Genomic DNA, 15774 nt, shown 5'->3' on the forward strand with positions numbered 1-15774 from the left:
TCTGTGTCAGCCATTTTTCTTTGTTTCTTTATTAGCTGCTAAGCAGAGGCATATTTATTAGATACCAATTTCCTCATTAAATACATGTAGAAATAATTACCCATTTCTTAAGCACATATAAGAATGTCCGCAGTGGGTACATGACTACATTTTGCAAATCATAATGAACATAGATATTTTCTTTATTTTAACACCCCACCCCCTTCCACCACATTTAAACACACAGACAAGCCCCTAACGTCAGATAATTAAATTACCTTCTCTTTGGGCAAAGTAAGCAAGTCATCTTGAGAAAGGCCTCTTTCATAGTCTGAAATCAGTGTGCTGAAATTTCAGTGGGCTGGCCCACTCAAAGGATGGATCTTTTCTCCTTTATTTGTATCTGAAAGTTTTGCCTTTTGGTGGCGCTAGAGCCCAGGTCACTAGATCACAAAAATCCAAATTTTACCTATACTACAAATGTGAACCTCAACAGAAAACATACTTAAACACAGTTTTCCTATAATAATAATCATACACATGTGGAACCCTTAGTTATACTCCATTATACTAGCTAATACACCGCACACAGGAGGTTTTATGTCCGTATGAGTCACAAGGTAGGAAATGCCATGAGGACACTGTCTGAGAGGATTTGCTCAGTTCTACTCTTTGCCTGATGGTGGCGCTAGAACAAGGTCACAGGGTCATGAAACTCATTAGATTTCTTTGAATAGCATGTACACATAGCAAATGTCATTCCAACATGTGGTTATAGAGTATTGCTGGATTAATATCAGATATGTATCAAAGGGAATAAGGTGGAAAAACTATGAAACCTTTTTGTAACAAAGTATATCATATAGTTTGTGTGGTAATGAAATTATCAAACAGAAGAACACTGTTAGATTAGTAATACATTAGTTATTCATCTGGAACAACACACCTTTCATTAAAAAAAAATGCTTTAAAAGCCCTTATCTGTTTATATAACATGGCTGGCAACAGTGGGTTGCATTCAAATTAATGGTTTCTTCACTGCTGCCTTTTCCTATTTAAGTGTATTATAATCTAGAACTTTAACCATTAAATCACAAAACACAGTGTATCTGGGGTTGGGAATTTAAAAAAGCTCTCTGCAGTAAGACTGTCATATAGACCTGTTATGTCTATGGGACACTGTAATTAGCCAGGGGAAAAAAAAAAACGGTTTGAAAACATTATGGCAAAACAACAGACCCACATGCAATACCTCACTCTGTCTCACTATAAAAACATGTTCCCGTAGGCCTATGAACTGCTTTATCTACTAACTGTGGTTTAATCTGATCAGTAGCCCTTTGATCTCCTTAAATCTGTGTTTTCAATGGGAATGAGCACACGATCATCTTTCACTCAGCTCCTGCATATGAAACCTACAGAAGCGAGGCAAAAATATATTGTGCTGAAAAAAAATAGAATGTGGATAAATATTGATGCCCTGTATACACATTCAATGCATTTATCATGATTTTGATGTGCATTGATCTTAATAGAGACTGCAGGCTCATAAGTAAACATAGTTATAGCGCCTAATGAGTGCCTGCATAACATGATTATTAGGTACACTTGTGCTAGAGAATTTCAAAAACAACCACTGTGTGATAGCCAGCGCTTTGCTTGCTTTTCAACAATGCGCTGAAAATGAAAATGGCGAGAAAACACAGCAATCAAAAGGCATACCATTAGCTGCATTGTTATTGCGTTTTCACTCTAACTGAGAGCCAAATCCTTCAAAATGTCACATCCAGCGCGATATGGGATGAGCAACCGCTTCTTGTGACTTTTACATGTGAATACGCGATGTTCTCCTAATGCGTTTTAACAGGCAATAATTTGCAAATAAGCTCACGTGTATTGCAGAGAATGCACAATGGAGGTGGTTGATGAAGAGGGGTGAACGGCCCGTGCAACACAACAGCACGGTATTTTACAGCCGCCTCGCTCGCCGGCTACGAGCGTTGTCTCATTCATTTAACTTGCCTACTGTACACTGTGCTCAACGTAGTGAATTCAATACTATGGCAAACACACTACACTACTACCAGCTCTAGCACGCTGCACAGAAATGTTTTTGTATCCACGCGCCTCGGAAAACTTCGGTGACGTTTCACAAAAGACAGCCAATCGGACCTCGTCTTCTATTAGGACAATGAAAAGCCTCCGACCAATCGGAGCGGCGCCAGACTGGGCGATGGCCAATGGCGTGCGAGCCCCGCCGAGAGTAATGTTAGAGAGCTGAAGACTGAAGACATTGCGTATCGCCTGTGTTCCCTCATACACAGCCATTGCAGAGCATTGAGATCCAGCGATAGTCCCTAGGTAAGTATCACACACACACGAACATTGTAAGTGTCCGTAATGATGAGAACGACGATAACATTTCTAAATGTCCCACGGTTGTGTCTGCCACGATTGAGTGTAAATCCTTTTGTTGCTTGCTAAGAATTTTGTTGCGGGGAACCGTCCAAAAAAACAACAAAAAATAGCCGGCGCTAAGCAGGTAACGTTACATTACTCTGACTGGGAGTGTGGAGAGCAGACGCTCAGTAAAAAAGAAGAAATGAATATTAACCTTGACCGAATTCGACGAAATATGTCGATTTCGTTAAATACGAATAATTTTGTATATTACTGTCGTGTCGTTTTTACAAAATGGAGTCGAATCAAACGGTAGTTATCGCGTAAAAATTCAGGAATGTCCAGCGGACAACACGGTTAGCGACAATGGTAGAAGACTCACCGTTAGCTAGCCATTGGCATTGCAGTGCATTGCGAAGCTGAACGCCTGTCATGTGAAGACTGGGAAGCGTGCGGGTCCTGATAAAAACATACAAATTTACGAAAACACGAGAAAAAGAAAGACCGTCTCAAAATATATGCAGACGTATGTTTGTTTGCCACAATTCACCCGACAAGACGGTGAAAAAATTACCTCACGATCTGCGCTTTACTGTAATGGCTGACTGTATTCGCATAGGAAACAAGGCAGCGAGGCAAATGGGAAGCCAGCGACAGAGGCGCAGTTCACTTCAACTTTTTCTAACCGTGTTTTCTCGCGAAACAAACCCGTAACTATAACATGTAACGACGGCAAAAGAAAGTTCAATCTTTCGTGATTTCAACGACACCGTTGTGAGATTTTTCCGACGCTTACAAATGGTTTAAATCTGGGGTTGAAGTGAAGTGGTCGCCGCGGTCGCTCTGCCCTCTATTGCATGCAGTGCAATGGCTGTGCGCTGACACAAAGAGAAGGAGCCATATTCTCCATGTTAGTGGATGAAGACGAGCGGCCATTAGGAGCTCATAGAAACCAAGTCAGTAGCACAGCCCGCTCATAGACACAGTACAGACCCAATGTATTACTATACAAGGCGGCTAGTGCAATAGGAATCAATCGGGGAAATATTTTGTCAAGATCGCCGGCTTTCTAAACATATCTGTCGTGTTGCAAAGCGAACTGGGAGGCGGGAGGAGACATTTGAGGGGGACTTTCTTTCATGAAGAAGGCATTCTCACAAAATGGAAGAAGAAATATTGCCGTCGTTGTTGACCTCCTTTTCCTCAACGAGAGCCTATGCGCCATTACTACTTCGGTCGACGCAGCTTTACTTGGGGAGTTACAGTAGCATTTAATGGGAAAATGTAAGGAAAAAATGACCAGTTTTAAACATTTTGGCAAATTATGTGGAATTATTTCCAGAATAAGAGAAATGAAAGACAAATAGGAAATTCATGTTAAATCATGTCGAATCGCAGTTTTTAGTGTTTTATTTTCAATAAATACGTATTTATATGTAATTTGTGTCTTCTTTGTGTCAAAGTTGTTTAATGGATGAAAACGAACATGAATGAAATGAGGGGGGTTTCCTGAAGGCCCGTTCTTATTGCAGATGAGGTTTGGGGATATATATATATAATTTTTTTGCAAAAACACGAGTCATGTTTTTTAAGCCAAGTCCACTGTTATAGTCCCACAGAGGGCTATGGTTTATGTTATGCAGTTGAACTCGGGCAACTTTAGCAGTTACATTGTGGAAGTGACCGGAAAGTGTGCCGCTGCAAAGAAAAAAACATACATTTATAGATGTTGGTGTGATTTATTTCTCGAGTCCGTGGCGATGTGTTTAGTCAGTTTTAAACCAGCATAATGGGGGGCTGACCACGGACCACTGAGTTTTATGTAAAGGCCACAGTACAGATTGCATCAATAAATAAAAGTCATTTTCATCGCATTCAGCTCCGTGTGTGCTGCCCGGTTTTATAGTTGCAGACTGGCTTAACGGGTCCCGGCTTAGTGCAGTTTGACAGCAGCGAGGGCGGGTCACTTAAGTGGTGCTATCAATATTAGTAGTCAATAGAGTGAAATAAAAGATGTGCGCATTGTAGAGTGGAGGAAGGAGTATGGGTGGTTAATAAGAGTAAACACAAACATGTCTTAACAGCTTTATATGATGTTTATTTATTTACCTTTAAAATTATGATTTGAAGAGATAATTAATTAACAAACGTTTTCATAAGGCCATCCTAGGATGTGGACTTTGGGCCATTTAGCACAATAGCCCAGTCATTTCTATTTACTTACTCCACATAACAGTAGGATTCATATAATTTTTGAATCAATGCAGTGCACAGCTAATCTTTACTTGAAAACGTGTTTTTAGATATTGCCATAAGGATGGGGAAAGATCCAACCAAGCCGAGGGGGAAGATGTCCTCCTATGCGTATTTTGTGCAGACCTGTCGGGAGGAGCACAAGAAGAAGCACCCCGATGCTTCGGTCAACTTTGCTGAGTTCTCCAAGAAGTGCTCTGAGCGATGGAAGGTAAGAAGATGGAGAGAAAATGATAATGATGGTTTTATAAACTTGTAGTGTCAGTAGTAACAGTTGACATGTCAGATACAGGTTGTTGTTGGATAATTTTACTGAGTTACAGTTATTGAGATGCCAACATTATGCTATAAGAAAGATAATGGTGGACCCTCCCAAACTTGGAGAAAGACTGCTCTGAATACTTGTGTCGCTGCAGATGATTCAGTCAGCAAGTTAACTTTCTGTCTTCAGACAATGTCTGCTAAGGAGAAGGGCAAGTTTGAGGACCTGGCCAGGCAGGACAAGGCACGCTATGAGAGAGAGATGATGAGCTATGTTCCAGTCAGGGGAGGAAAGAAGAAGAAGTTCAAGGACCCCAATGCCCCCAAGAGACCCCCGTAAGTACTGCAAGTCGACACTTAATGATTTTAAAGAAAGCCCTTTGCAACAGAAAAATACCCTTTTCTGCAGAACAAATCAAATCTGAATCATGTTGTAAAGACACAATATGAAATATGTTATGTTGTGTAAATGACAATCTCATTGATTCTCTCCCTCCCCCTCCCCAGATCTGCCTTCTTCATCTTTTGCTCAGAGTTCCGCCCTAAGGTGAAAGGCGAGAGCCCTGGTTTGTCCATTGGAGATGTTGCCAAGAAGCTGGGTGAGATGTGGAACAGCACCAATGCAGAGGATAAGCAGCCCTATGAGAAGAAAGCTGCTAAGCTGAAGGAGAAGTACGAGAAGGTAAAGAAAATAATTCATGTTGTATTTCTCTCCTTTATTAAGACTGAGCTTTTGATTACAGATGACTGTGTTTGAGTCTCAACATTAGTCCAATATCTTGCCATCCCTCTGTTGCAGGACATTGCTGCATATCGCGCTAAGGGCAAAACAGGCGGCGGGGCACCAGCAAAAGCCCCAGCCAAGGTAGAGAAGAAGGATGATGATGACGACGATGAGGATGAAGATGACGAGGAGGAGGAGGAAGATGATGATGAGGATGATGATGAGTAGATAACGAGTGACGTATATAGTGGTCATTTTCTTGTTTATAAAGCATTTAACCCCCTTGTACACATTTCACTTACTGAAAGAAAATACGTTAGTATCCAAGGGGTAAAAAAAAACAACAAAAAAGGCTGTGTATATCAGTTGTTTTTATGCTGTACAGTTTTTTTCTCCTTTTTGTATAGTTAACACTACACAAGTATCGTGTCTGTATCTTTCTGCCAGTCTTATTTTTCCAGTGGTAGTTCCTAGGCCACTATCCTGCCTGGTACAGTGTAAAGGGGTGGGCTTACAGTATTTACCCTAGCTAGAGGTGCACAGCACATAAAAATTGTTATAGCTGAGTGTTCCTTCTTTTTTTTTCTCCTTTTCCTGTGTGTTTTTATTTTAAATGACGTTATCAAAATTGACGTATCACAGTTTTACTGATCTTTATGTACCACTGTAATAGCAAAAATAAGAAAAAAAAACCCGCCTTGTTTATTGTTGAAATTTAAATTGCTTCTGATGTCAATAAACTTTTTTTTTTAAATAAATGTGTTTTGTGTTGGGTGGTGGGATTTATCATGCAGGTTTCCTCCTCCCAGGATTCATAGCTTAAGGGGGGGGGGGGGGGGTGTAAGAGCAGACTACTTTGTTAAATGAACATAAATGCACAATTCCTTTGAGTAAAGAGCATGTAATGTGGCTGATCCAGAGGAGCAGTGATACGACAGCAGCTCTGTCTAAACAATGGAATATCAGCATCTCCACTGTCAATTAAGACATAGTGGATGATTAAATATTATACAACAGTCTAATGCTGCTCAGAATTAAACAGCTGTAACTGGGATATTCTGTTCCATCAATGTTTAAGACCTAAGAGTGGTTAATTTTGATGTTTCTGGAGGTGAGACGTGTTGACTTGCATTGCTGTCTACTCAGTAGAGTGAAATTGGGTTGACATTATGGCGCCTGGGGAAAATCAAATAGAGCAGGAAAGCATCTAACAACCTGGGCCTTGATAAGCTGTTCCTATGAAGCGTGACTCATCAGCACAACTGTTTATGTATCCTGTGTTTCTTAGCCTACTGTGGTTGTATGCAAACAAGCTGTGTGTTGAAGCTCCTTGCCCTGTTGGAGGTACGCTGAAAGTTGTGGCGTTGTTGTCAGCTCTGCATGCCAACATGCATCACTGACTCTTCCTGTTTTATTTAGATACAGCTGCCTCATCTCTCACGTACTCTCTAGGTCTCATTCAGGGTAGAGAAAAATAAATAAATAAAAAAGACCATTTATATAAGAAGGATTATGTGCTTTGAAAAACCCAGTGACATAAGAATATGGCTGGTGTGTACAAACCACTGCAGAGACACACACACGTACTGTACATCACTGGTCTCGACAACACAGTTCCCCCCCATGGGAGAGAGCTTATTCATTCGGGGGTTACCAGCTCTCAGCCTGAGCATACACAAGTATTCATAGAAATGAGCAGAGCAGCGCAAGCATGTCTCTGATCTGTGGTGTAAATGACAAAGATGTGTATTCTTCTCTCCTGCATATCTCCTCGCTCGGTCTCTGCACAGATGTCAGCCTTGGCCTACTGAATGATCCCTGGTATCAAGTAGGCCAGAGGACAGGCAGACACAGGGGCAGCAGCTGACCTCCGCACCACTCTGATAAAGCCCAGCCGGTCCCTGAAGGTGACACAGCTATCCCCCCGATCACTCTTCACACTCCACACTGATGATGCTTGTTTTTTCCATTACATTTAAATGCAGCTAGTGGACGATGATAGCCCTGGTGAAATTTCCTACACCCTCAACCTTGGGTCATATCATGGATGTGTTGTCTACATCTATTATTGTTTCTGAAAAATAAAGAGAGCTGCATGGATTACTAACTTAAGGCAAACATATACAGTTACCAAACATGTGACAGCTGCAAGCTGCTGTCACTGCTGATTATTATTTCCCCACTGTTTTTGTTTGCAGCATTCAGCATGGCCTGCCCACATGAAGAGCAGATTGAGGGGAGCATTTAAAATGGTGAATGTTTACACTCACATCCACTGTATTGGCTAACAGATTGTCCTTTTCATACTGCAGCGTGGATCATGGTGGTGAGTGGCAGGAAGGGGAAACTATGCTGAAACAGTTGCAGCGCCTCGTGGCTGCACTCAGCTGTTGATCAGTGTCTGTGTGGGCCTGTGCAGGCCAGAAGTGCGCATACAGTATAGCAGATTTAGCTACACAGCGCCACTGCCGGGCTCCAAAGCCTGTTAATCTCAGCCACCTGGTGTTCACTGTACACACTGCGCTCGATCAGTGGTCTCCGGGCGACACCTAGTGGTCACATTCCTGCAACAGCATCAAAACTGGAAACACATCACCAGAGGGGGGAGGAGCAGGGCCAGTATTTAACAAACTCTAGCAAGTTAAACGTTGGGCTTAAGTGAGAGATAAAAGTGAAATTAACAACTCCTCACATTTACCTGATGTCCCTGTGTATAAAACTGTATATAAAGTAGTTCAAACCAGCAACACTTCCAGCAGCTACAACAGTATCATGCTGCTTACACACTGATGTTTCAGTATTTATCACCTAATAGTGTCATGTATAATAATACAGTACTTTATCTTTCATACTTTAAACATTTAAACATTTTGCTGCTAATACTTATGTACTTTAGGTAAATGTATGTTATGTAGTGGAGTACTGGTACTTTTACTTAAGGATCTGAATACTTCTTTCACCACTGAAACAAACAAACAAAAAATTAGATAAAATCAAGGCAGACAGGTTAAAGTGTTGTTGGTTCAAGGTTAATATAGACATGTCATTATTTTACAAGAATGTAAAACAAAAAAAAGAAAAAACACTCATGTACAAGACTGATGTCCCACCAGCACTTTATCACCACCTGGTAAAGGTGAACTTCAGACTTTGTGCAAAGCAGGAATTTTCTTTATCTCAACTCATTAAAAGTAACACTTTTGGGTTGTGTCCACATGCCAGAGGAGATTAGTTTTTTTCAGTGTCCTCATAACCCCATGTCACCTCCTCTGTCACCTGCGGCATTAACAAGAGCCTGGAAAAGGTGACATAAGGCAATCATGCAAATGATTTGTGGCTCATTTCATTTGTAACTTCTTGGTGAAGCTCTATGGAAAGTAATTGCTGCCAATGTGAAGAAAAAAAAGATCCACCAAGTCTTTATAATGAGAAACTTTCTTGAAATAATGAGTTGGTTTCTCAAAATAAAAAGGTAGTTGGTGGTACTAAGTCATTATTTTAAGAAAGTTTTTCATTCTAATGACTTACAGGATCTTTTTTTTTTTGCCATGACACTGGTTTCCATGGAGATCTGTGTAAGTTATTGGGGAACAGTTAATTACAGCTGAAAATCACACTTATTTTACATAATGGGAGATGAGTTTGGGCTGGATGTACATCAGATGCACTTTGCACAATGTTTTCCCTCTATGGTTGAAGCCGAATCATCATACATATTGTGCATTATTGCACATGCTGGTGGCTTGTTTTTGTTGCCTGTATGACATGAAATGAAGCTTTAAGTGGTTTTCTCTCTCTCTTTTTTTTTGTCAGATACAAATGTACTTGAGATGAGATGATGAGAAACCTTCATGTTCTTCAGATCACCCCTTTCTTTGGGCTATGATACCACTAGATCCTAAAAAACTCTGTTTCTGTATAGAGTAATTCTGAATAATTCTTATTATCAGCATGCACTGACCACGTTAAAACCACGTGCACATACCACTCTCTCTACCATTACTCGATTAAGACTGCAATTCGATTAAAAATTGTCATTCAAATTCTGATTAATACCAAACAAAAGAAAGAGTTATATTCCATGTTCTTGGCATTAGAGGTGCTGTGATTAACAATCATTCTGATAAGATGTATGCGTGTTATCCTTCCCCAGTACAAATATATTGTATTACAGTTTAATTTAACCAAATATTAACAAGTATAATATTGTTTTTGGTGTCACTAACCCATCCTCACTTAACAAGATGCTTTTAATTCAGGAGATGCTCATAAGACTGATAACCAATTCAAATATCTATGACTCACTGTCCTGCTGATTTTGAATATATTAACTATTCATAACATTACTCATATCTTTGCTTTATTCCCGTTCTACCAGGTCCTCAGAGGAATTTCAGTTACTTTAATGTTGTACCTCTCCATGCCATTAAATGTAGAGATTACTCTCTTGGGAACAGTTTGAAATGAAACATGAAGTCATCTACTTTGTTTTATCTTTGTTTCATCTCATGGTGCCCAACATTCTGTCATTTTTTAAAATCTTTATTTTTTCTCTTGTTTTTGATTGTAAGTTTCCTCTTTCATGTTTCTTTATGATTATACCTGATTGAACTGTTTTGGATTGGGGAGCACTTTGCTTTCTCCCCTGTACACATCAATTGTCAATGTATTGTTATATGTTTTTTACTGTAATTTTTTCATTGTGCAAAGTGAAATATTTCACTTTTCCTCAAATCCCTTTCCTATATTTCTCAAATACACTTGACCTGTTTGACTCCCAAATTGGGTTTAATAGAGGTTCAACATTTGGGTCATGCACTTGCATCATATTCACAATATCAAACAGTAATATCTTTATAGTAGATTTTCCGGTTAGAACAACCAGTCAAAACCAGAAAATGTTGTGTAATTTACATTTTTGTAAGGTTATGAAGATATTTATAGTTTGGGTAATATATTAGACTTTGTTATTGGCTGATCTGCATTCCCTTTTATTCATTTGAACTAAAAGAAAAAACTGAATTGACCATTTCATCTGTTGTATGCATGAAAAATGTTATTCTTTTTTCTGCTTTGATTTGTATTCTGTGGATTTTATTCAGGTTTTTTTTAATCTGTTTGTGGTAATCCTCTCATGTCTTTAAGATATGATTTAGTTGCCCTTTTGATTAGTTGTGGTGATCTGCAGCTCTGTTGTAAAGATGTTGTTATTTCATGTTGGGCCTTTGATGCCTGATAAAGGTCCATGACTGAGATGTTTTACATAGTTTCCTTCTTTCACATTGTTTCATTTTCCTACCTTGTTGTTCACCAGGTGTGCAATAAACATCACTTAGTTTGATTCCCTAACTAAAAAAAATGAAAACTTTCATAAAATATTATTCTCAAAAGGCATTTTGTACATCCAGGAGCCTGCAGCCAGCATGAGATGCGCATCATAACCCTGCACCTATTGAGTCTGTGCTCACTGAAGTGAGCATATCAAGGCTCTGCAGAACACTGGCAGAACAGTTTGATTAATTGCTTTTTTCCTGGATAAGGGAAGAGACGTCCCATGGGATTGTGATTCACTGAGTTTTTGCCTTTCTTTTTTATCCTCCTATCTTGTCTGTAGCAAGTCCTTAACAATTTTATTCCATAATATCTGTGCAAGAATGTGTATAGGACCAATGTGAACATTTTTTCCAACACATTTTGTGTGTGAAATGTGTTGAAAATTAGAATAAAGAAAAGGTCTACACACTGACAAAGAACTAGAGGAGGGTTTGATGCAAAAAGAATCATTTTATTCCATAGTGAAAAAGTGTGAGACATGTATATTTCTACCCAATATAACAGAGTACTTGTAATACATTCTTCACAACTTACTGTGTTTTTTTCATGTAGTGGATCAAAATACAGATTTAGTTTGCTAGTTAATAATATACTATAAGTCTAATAAAAAGTGGACTTGCATGTTAATCAAACGTGCAACATATTAGAAATGTTCTATTTTTTGAATAGACATGAGTAAATTGGACATGAGAAAATTAAAATGTTGCACAGCACAGGATGTGACTCAGTAGATGCACCACACAAGTGACCACTGGCACCACCGCACAGGCATGCACACAGATGTTCATACAGTTTGTCTGCGTCAGTCTGAGCGACCAATCTGGAGCTTTCTCTCAGTACCAGCCCACCTCTGTACCAATCATGTGAGGGCTAGTTCCCTCAGGCCTCAGGAGCATGATGGTGCACTCTTGGCTTTGCAGAGAAACAGCAGTTTTAATTCGACAAAGATGTACGCACAAGGAAATTATTCCATAGGTTAAGACTGAGCTGCTCTGAATGAAGCAGTGTTTATCAAAGATGTGTCTCCATTATCCTTTCACACAAACTGAATCCTGTAATAAACCTCGTCCTCCACTGGGTGATGCTACTGCAGAGGACAAAGTTATCCTGTGGTCACTGTCACTCTATCATTTCTACAGCGCATTAGAAGTCTCACTCATATTATGAAAATCGTCACTGTATTTCTTTTGTTTCCCATCAGAGATAGCAGAAAAGTACACATACATCTTTTTCAGATCTCAGCCCTTCATTAATGTAACCTACAACTCTTTGTAGTTTCACATTTTCATCCTTAAACAAGCATCACAAATCATCTTATTTAATCACCTCACTGCCTCCATGAAGAGACAGAAAACCAAAGTTTAACAAAGGGGAAAACATGACAAGGAGCAGTCATTGCATATAACAGTACTGAAATATAGTGACATTATATAAACAGTGTATTGCTGCAGGGTCATGAATGAAAGCAGAGAGAAGGAGCGAGGTCCAAGCCTTTAATAGAGCCAGAATTGTAACAATACTTCCAACAGAAAACTCACTTTGTATGAATGTTTTGGCGCCCAGGTTGTAGACTTTATAACAATTTTATTGAAAAAAGTTCTCATAGAATGGAAAGATCAGCCAGTGTAAGATGGTTCTTTTTCTAAGATTCAGAAAAAATATGTGTGTGTGTGTTTCCACAGAACACTGACTAAAGTAATCAGAGGGAGGCAGGTCTGTCAGTACTGATTCAGCTCTCATCATAATGAATACTCTGCAAATAACTTGTGTGTGTGTATACGCTGCTCTGTGTTTGTTAGCGTGTGTTTGCATGTTCTTGTGTTCTAAGCGGACAAAGTGCTGCAAATGCTTGAGTAGGCGGCGGAGCAAATGTTGAGTTCTTGTGAAATCAGACTTGTCATCACTCACTCATGGTTGCATCTTCATGAGTCATCCCATGCCTCTTTTCTGTGTGCATACCCGTTTGTCTTTCGTATTGGTGTTTTGGCAGTGAATATAGAAATGCATGTGCTCGAGTGTTTTCTCTGTGTTTATATGACCTCTGTGTACAAACTGCGTGATGACTTGGAGCCGGTACACAGGACGAAGAAGTGTGTAGTTTACCAGTGAAGAGAAAGAAAGACAGATGTAGGCAAAGGAACAAAGAAAGTGACCAACATCATGCGGAACAACACAATCCATGAAGAGTCTTCCGTTGTAGATGAGTCGGATAAAATACAGAGAATTGCGCTATGATGGAAAATCCACCCTAAAACAGACACACAGATTAGTGAAAAAAAAACACACATTCCTCTACAAGTCCCATGTTCAATCAATGCAATTTGCCACAGGTGGACTCCAATCAAAAGTAAAGCAAACAAGATGCACCTGACCACTGTTTGGAGAGCCACAATACAGGGTGTGAATGCATTTGTAAAAGTGAGATTTCGGTATTTGATTGTTAAGAAATTTAAGAATCTAGAAACCTGTTTCCACTTTGTTATTGCAGATTATTGAGTGTGGACTGATAGGCGATAAGTGAAGAGGTCTGAATACTTCCTGAAGCCACTGTAGGAGAACAGATGGGAAATAAATGAGGGGTTAGCACTGGAAAAAAGAGAAATGTGCTTTTAACAGCAGTGTTAAACATCCATTTATTGACATCTAATCAATACCTTTGTCAGTTTAGTCTCTACTGAGTCCCTCCATCCATTTTGAGTGTGTGCTGTTGTTCCATTATTAAGACAAACAAATTAACCTTTAGATGAATTTGACAAAACTGAGCAATGGAAGATTTGCTTTTTTTTTTTGTCTTAATCTAATATTGAGAGGAGGAGAATGATGATTACATTAACAGAAAGATGTGGAAGGAGAAAAGGAGATGGGGAGGAAACAGGACTGATATGGCAAAAAGCTAAAATAAATAAATAAATACAAGTAGTAACTATGAGTGCAATTAGCTTTGGTGAGGTTATAAGTCTTTACATTAACACTTTGTAAGTTTGATTTACACTGACTATATGGTGAGCAAAGAGCCACAGTAAAAATGTTTCCTAGTTAGAAACTGCAGATAAGACATTTCTGTATTTCAGCACTTCATATACACTAATTAGAGGACTGGCCTGGCTCTGCATGGCTTTATACATTGAACAGACAGAACAAACGAACCATCATGGGAAGCAATGATACAGTTTTGATCTTTATGTAACCTTATCCCTTCTCTCTAAAAAGCCCTCTATAATGTGTAACTCTTCAATACAGAAAGTGCACAAAAAAACACACATTTAGTTCACATGGTTAAACCAGTTACAGTACAAGATACTACATCGCTGACCTGATTAAAATGCAACAACATAAATTGAATATTGCAAAGAGAGACATTAAACCTACATTAATTAGACCTTTGATACTAACACTGAATTACAACATATAATATGAGAAGGGTTGCTCATAGCAACACATCTGCAGCGAACAATCACCCAGCTCTGTGTAGCTTTTAAGCCTCTTTCAGTTGGCACAATACAATGCAGCATCATCTGGCAAGGTGCTCCACTGGCTAATTAAATATGTGAAGTCAGGTGACTTTGTTATGATCCATGTGTGGAGGAAGTTGGGGTGGATTGTTGGGTCAACAAAATACTTTTCTCTTTTGAACACGATCATTTCACCAGAACATAAAACAACAAGCTCCCACCAAAAACCCCATTTAAAAAAAAACACAGTTGTAGTCCTAAAGTCTTGAAAGAGGATTTTAAAATAACAAAATGGATCCTGTTTGCAGAAGATGAAATGTGCACAAAATCTTCTGAGAGTTTGTGGGCTCCATAGTTTGCCATCTGAACACTTACTTACCTCATACCAGGATAGAAAACACTGTCTCGCTGTCCTCTCTGGTGGAAAGCACACCAAGCATCTGTCAAGTTTCTCTTCATAGATGTAGGTTACTGGGACCTGGGAAGAAGACTGAGGATTTGAAACCACTCACAAAATCAAGGAGTGTGCTTTGAAATGGTTATTATGAGTAAGTACGTGCCAGTGGGTTTTTATTATCAGACGCTCATAAATTAATGTCTTCTGTGTAGAATTAGGACACAGATTTGGCACATTCATTAATGGAATGGTCGTCAGCTAAAAAATCATCATACTGATTAAAATGTACAACTTGATTGGATATTAATAAAAAGTCATTGTTATTACAGTGCTCCCACGCTGAGGACGCATTAAACCCAACCATACCATTCAGACATATACCAACATAGTGAACCCCATAAATAATATAATGTGTAAAATAATATACATTGTTTTGTCGATTTTTCAGTTGAACTTTGTCGGGGAAAAGTTGATTAAACTCTAGGTATAATGTAGTATGTCTGTGGTGTGTATTGTTGTTGTGTCGGATTGTGTGAAGAGAGATGTGGGGATGAGACGTGAGTGCACAATACCACCTTGATGAGCAGTTTTAAATGTTGTTCTTTTAACTGTTTTACAGCCTGCTTGACCGTTCAGATCATTTCCTGCTCTTTTTTTTTCTTCTATCATGAGGAAGCGATCATTTAATTTGGGATCTCCTTCACTAGCAGTAATTTAATTAGGTCAAAAACCCTAAATCACTCACATAATTTTCGGCCACTGGTGCCTAATCAACTTTGTGTGTGCGTGCGTGTGTGTGTGTGTGTGTGTGACTGTGTTAGTGCACAAAGGGGCACATCCTCTCTTGACTTTAAGCCAGTGCATTTCAGCTGATGGAAACCAAAGCAGGAAGTGAGGCGCCGACAGCAGAGGGAACACTCTCAACCACACCCGATTGACAGCTAACTGTCTTATTCAAAGAGATTTAACACAGC

General features: G+C 39.3%; 1 protein-coding gene across 1 annotated transcript; it reads left to right on the plus strand.

Annotated features, from left to right (window-relative positions):
• The first annotated feature begins 2191 nt into the window (after positions 1-2191).
• hmgb1a (high mobility group box 1a) lies at positions 2192-6371 on the plus strand. The gene is made up of 5 exons (XM_018691754.2): positions 2192-2340; positions 4683-4843; positions 5084-5229; positions 5401-5575; positions 5693-6371. The coding sequence occupies exons 2-5, from the start codon at positions 4697-4699 to the stop codon at positions 5843-5845; spliced, it is 621 nt and encodes a 206-aa protein (XP_018547270.1). The 5' UTR covers positions 2192-2340; positions 4683-4696; the 3' UTR covers positions 5846-6371.
• Positions 6372-15774: the final 9403 nt, after the last annotated feature.

The sequence above is a fragment of the Lates calcarifer genome, linkage group LG20, assembly GCF_001640805.2.
Source record: "Lates calcarifer isolate ASB-BC8 linkage group LG20, TLL_Latcal_v3, whole genome shotgun sequence".
Classification (NCBI taxonomy): domain Eukaryota; kingdom Metazoa; phylum Chordata; class Actinopteri; family Centropomidae; genus Lates; species Lates calcarifer.

Bases quoted from the DNA above. Each gene is read 5' to 3' on its own strand.
- hmgb1a (XM_018691754.2), top strand. From the start codon at position 4,697: ATGGGGAAAGATCCAACCAAGCCGAGGGGGAAGATGTCCTCCTATGCG. The intron at 4,844-5,083 runs GTAAGAAGATGG...TTCTGTCTTCAG, and splicing joins AGTGCTCTGAGCGATGGAAG to ACAATGTCTGCTAAGGAGAA. The intron at 5,230-5,400 runs GTAAGTACTGCA...CCCCCTCCCCAG, and splicing joins AATGCCCCCAAGAGACCCCC to ATCTGCCTTCTTCATCTTTT.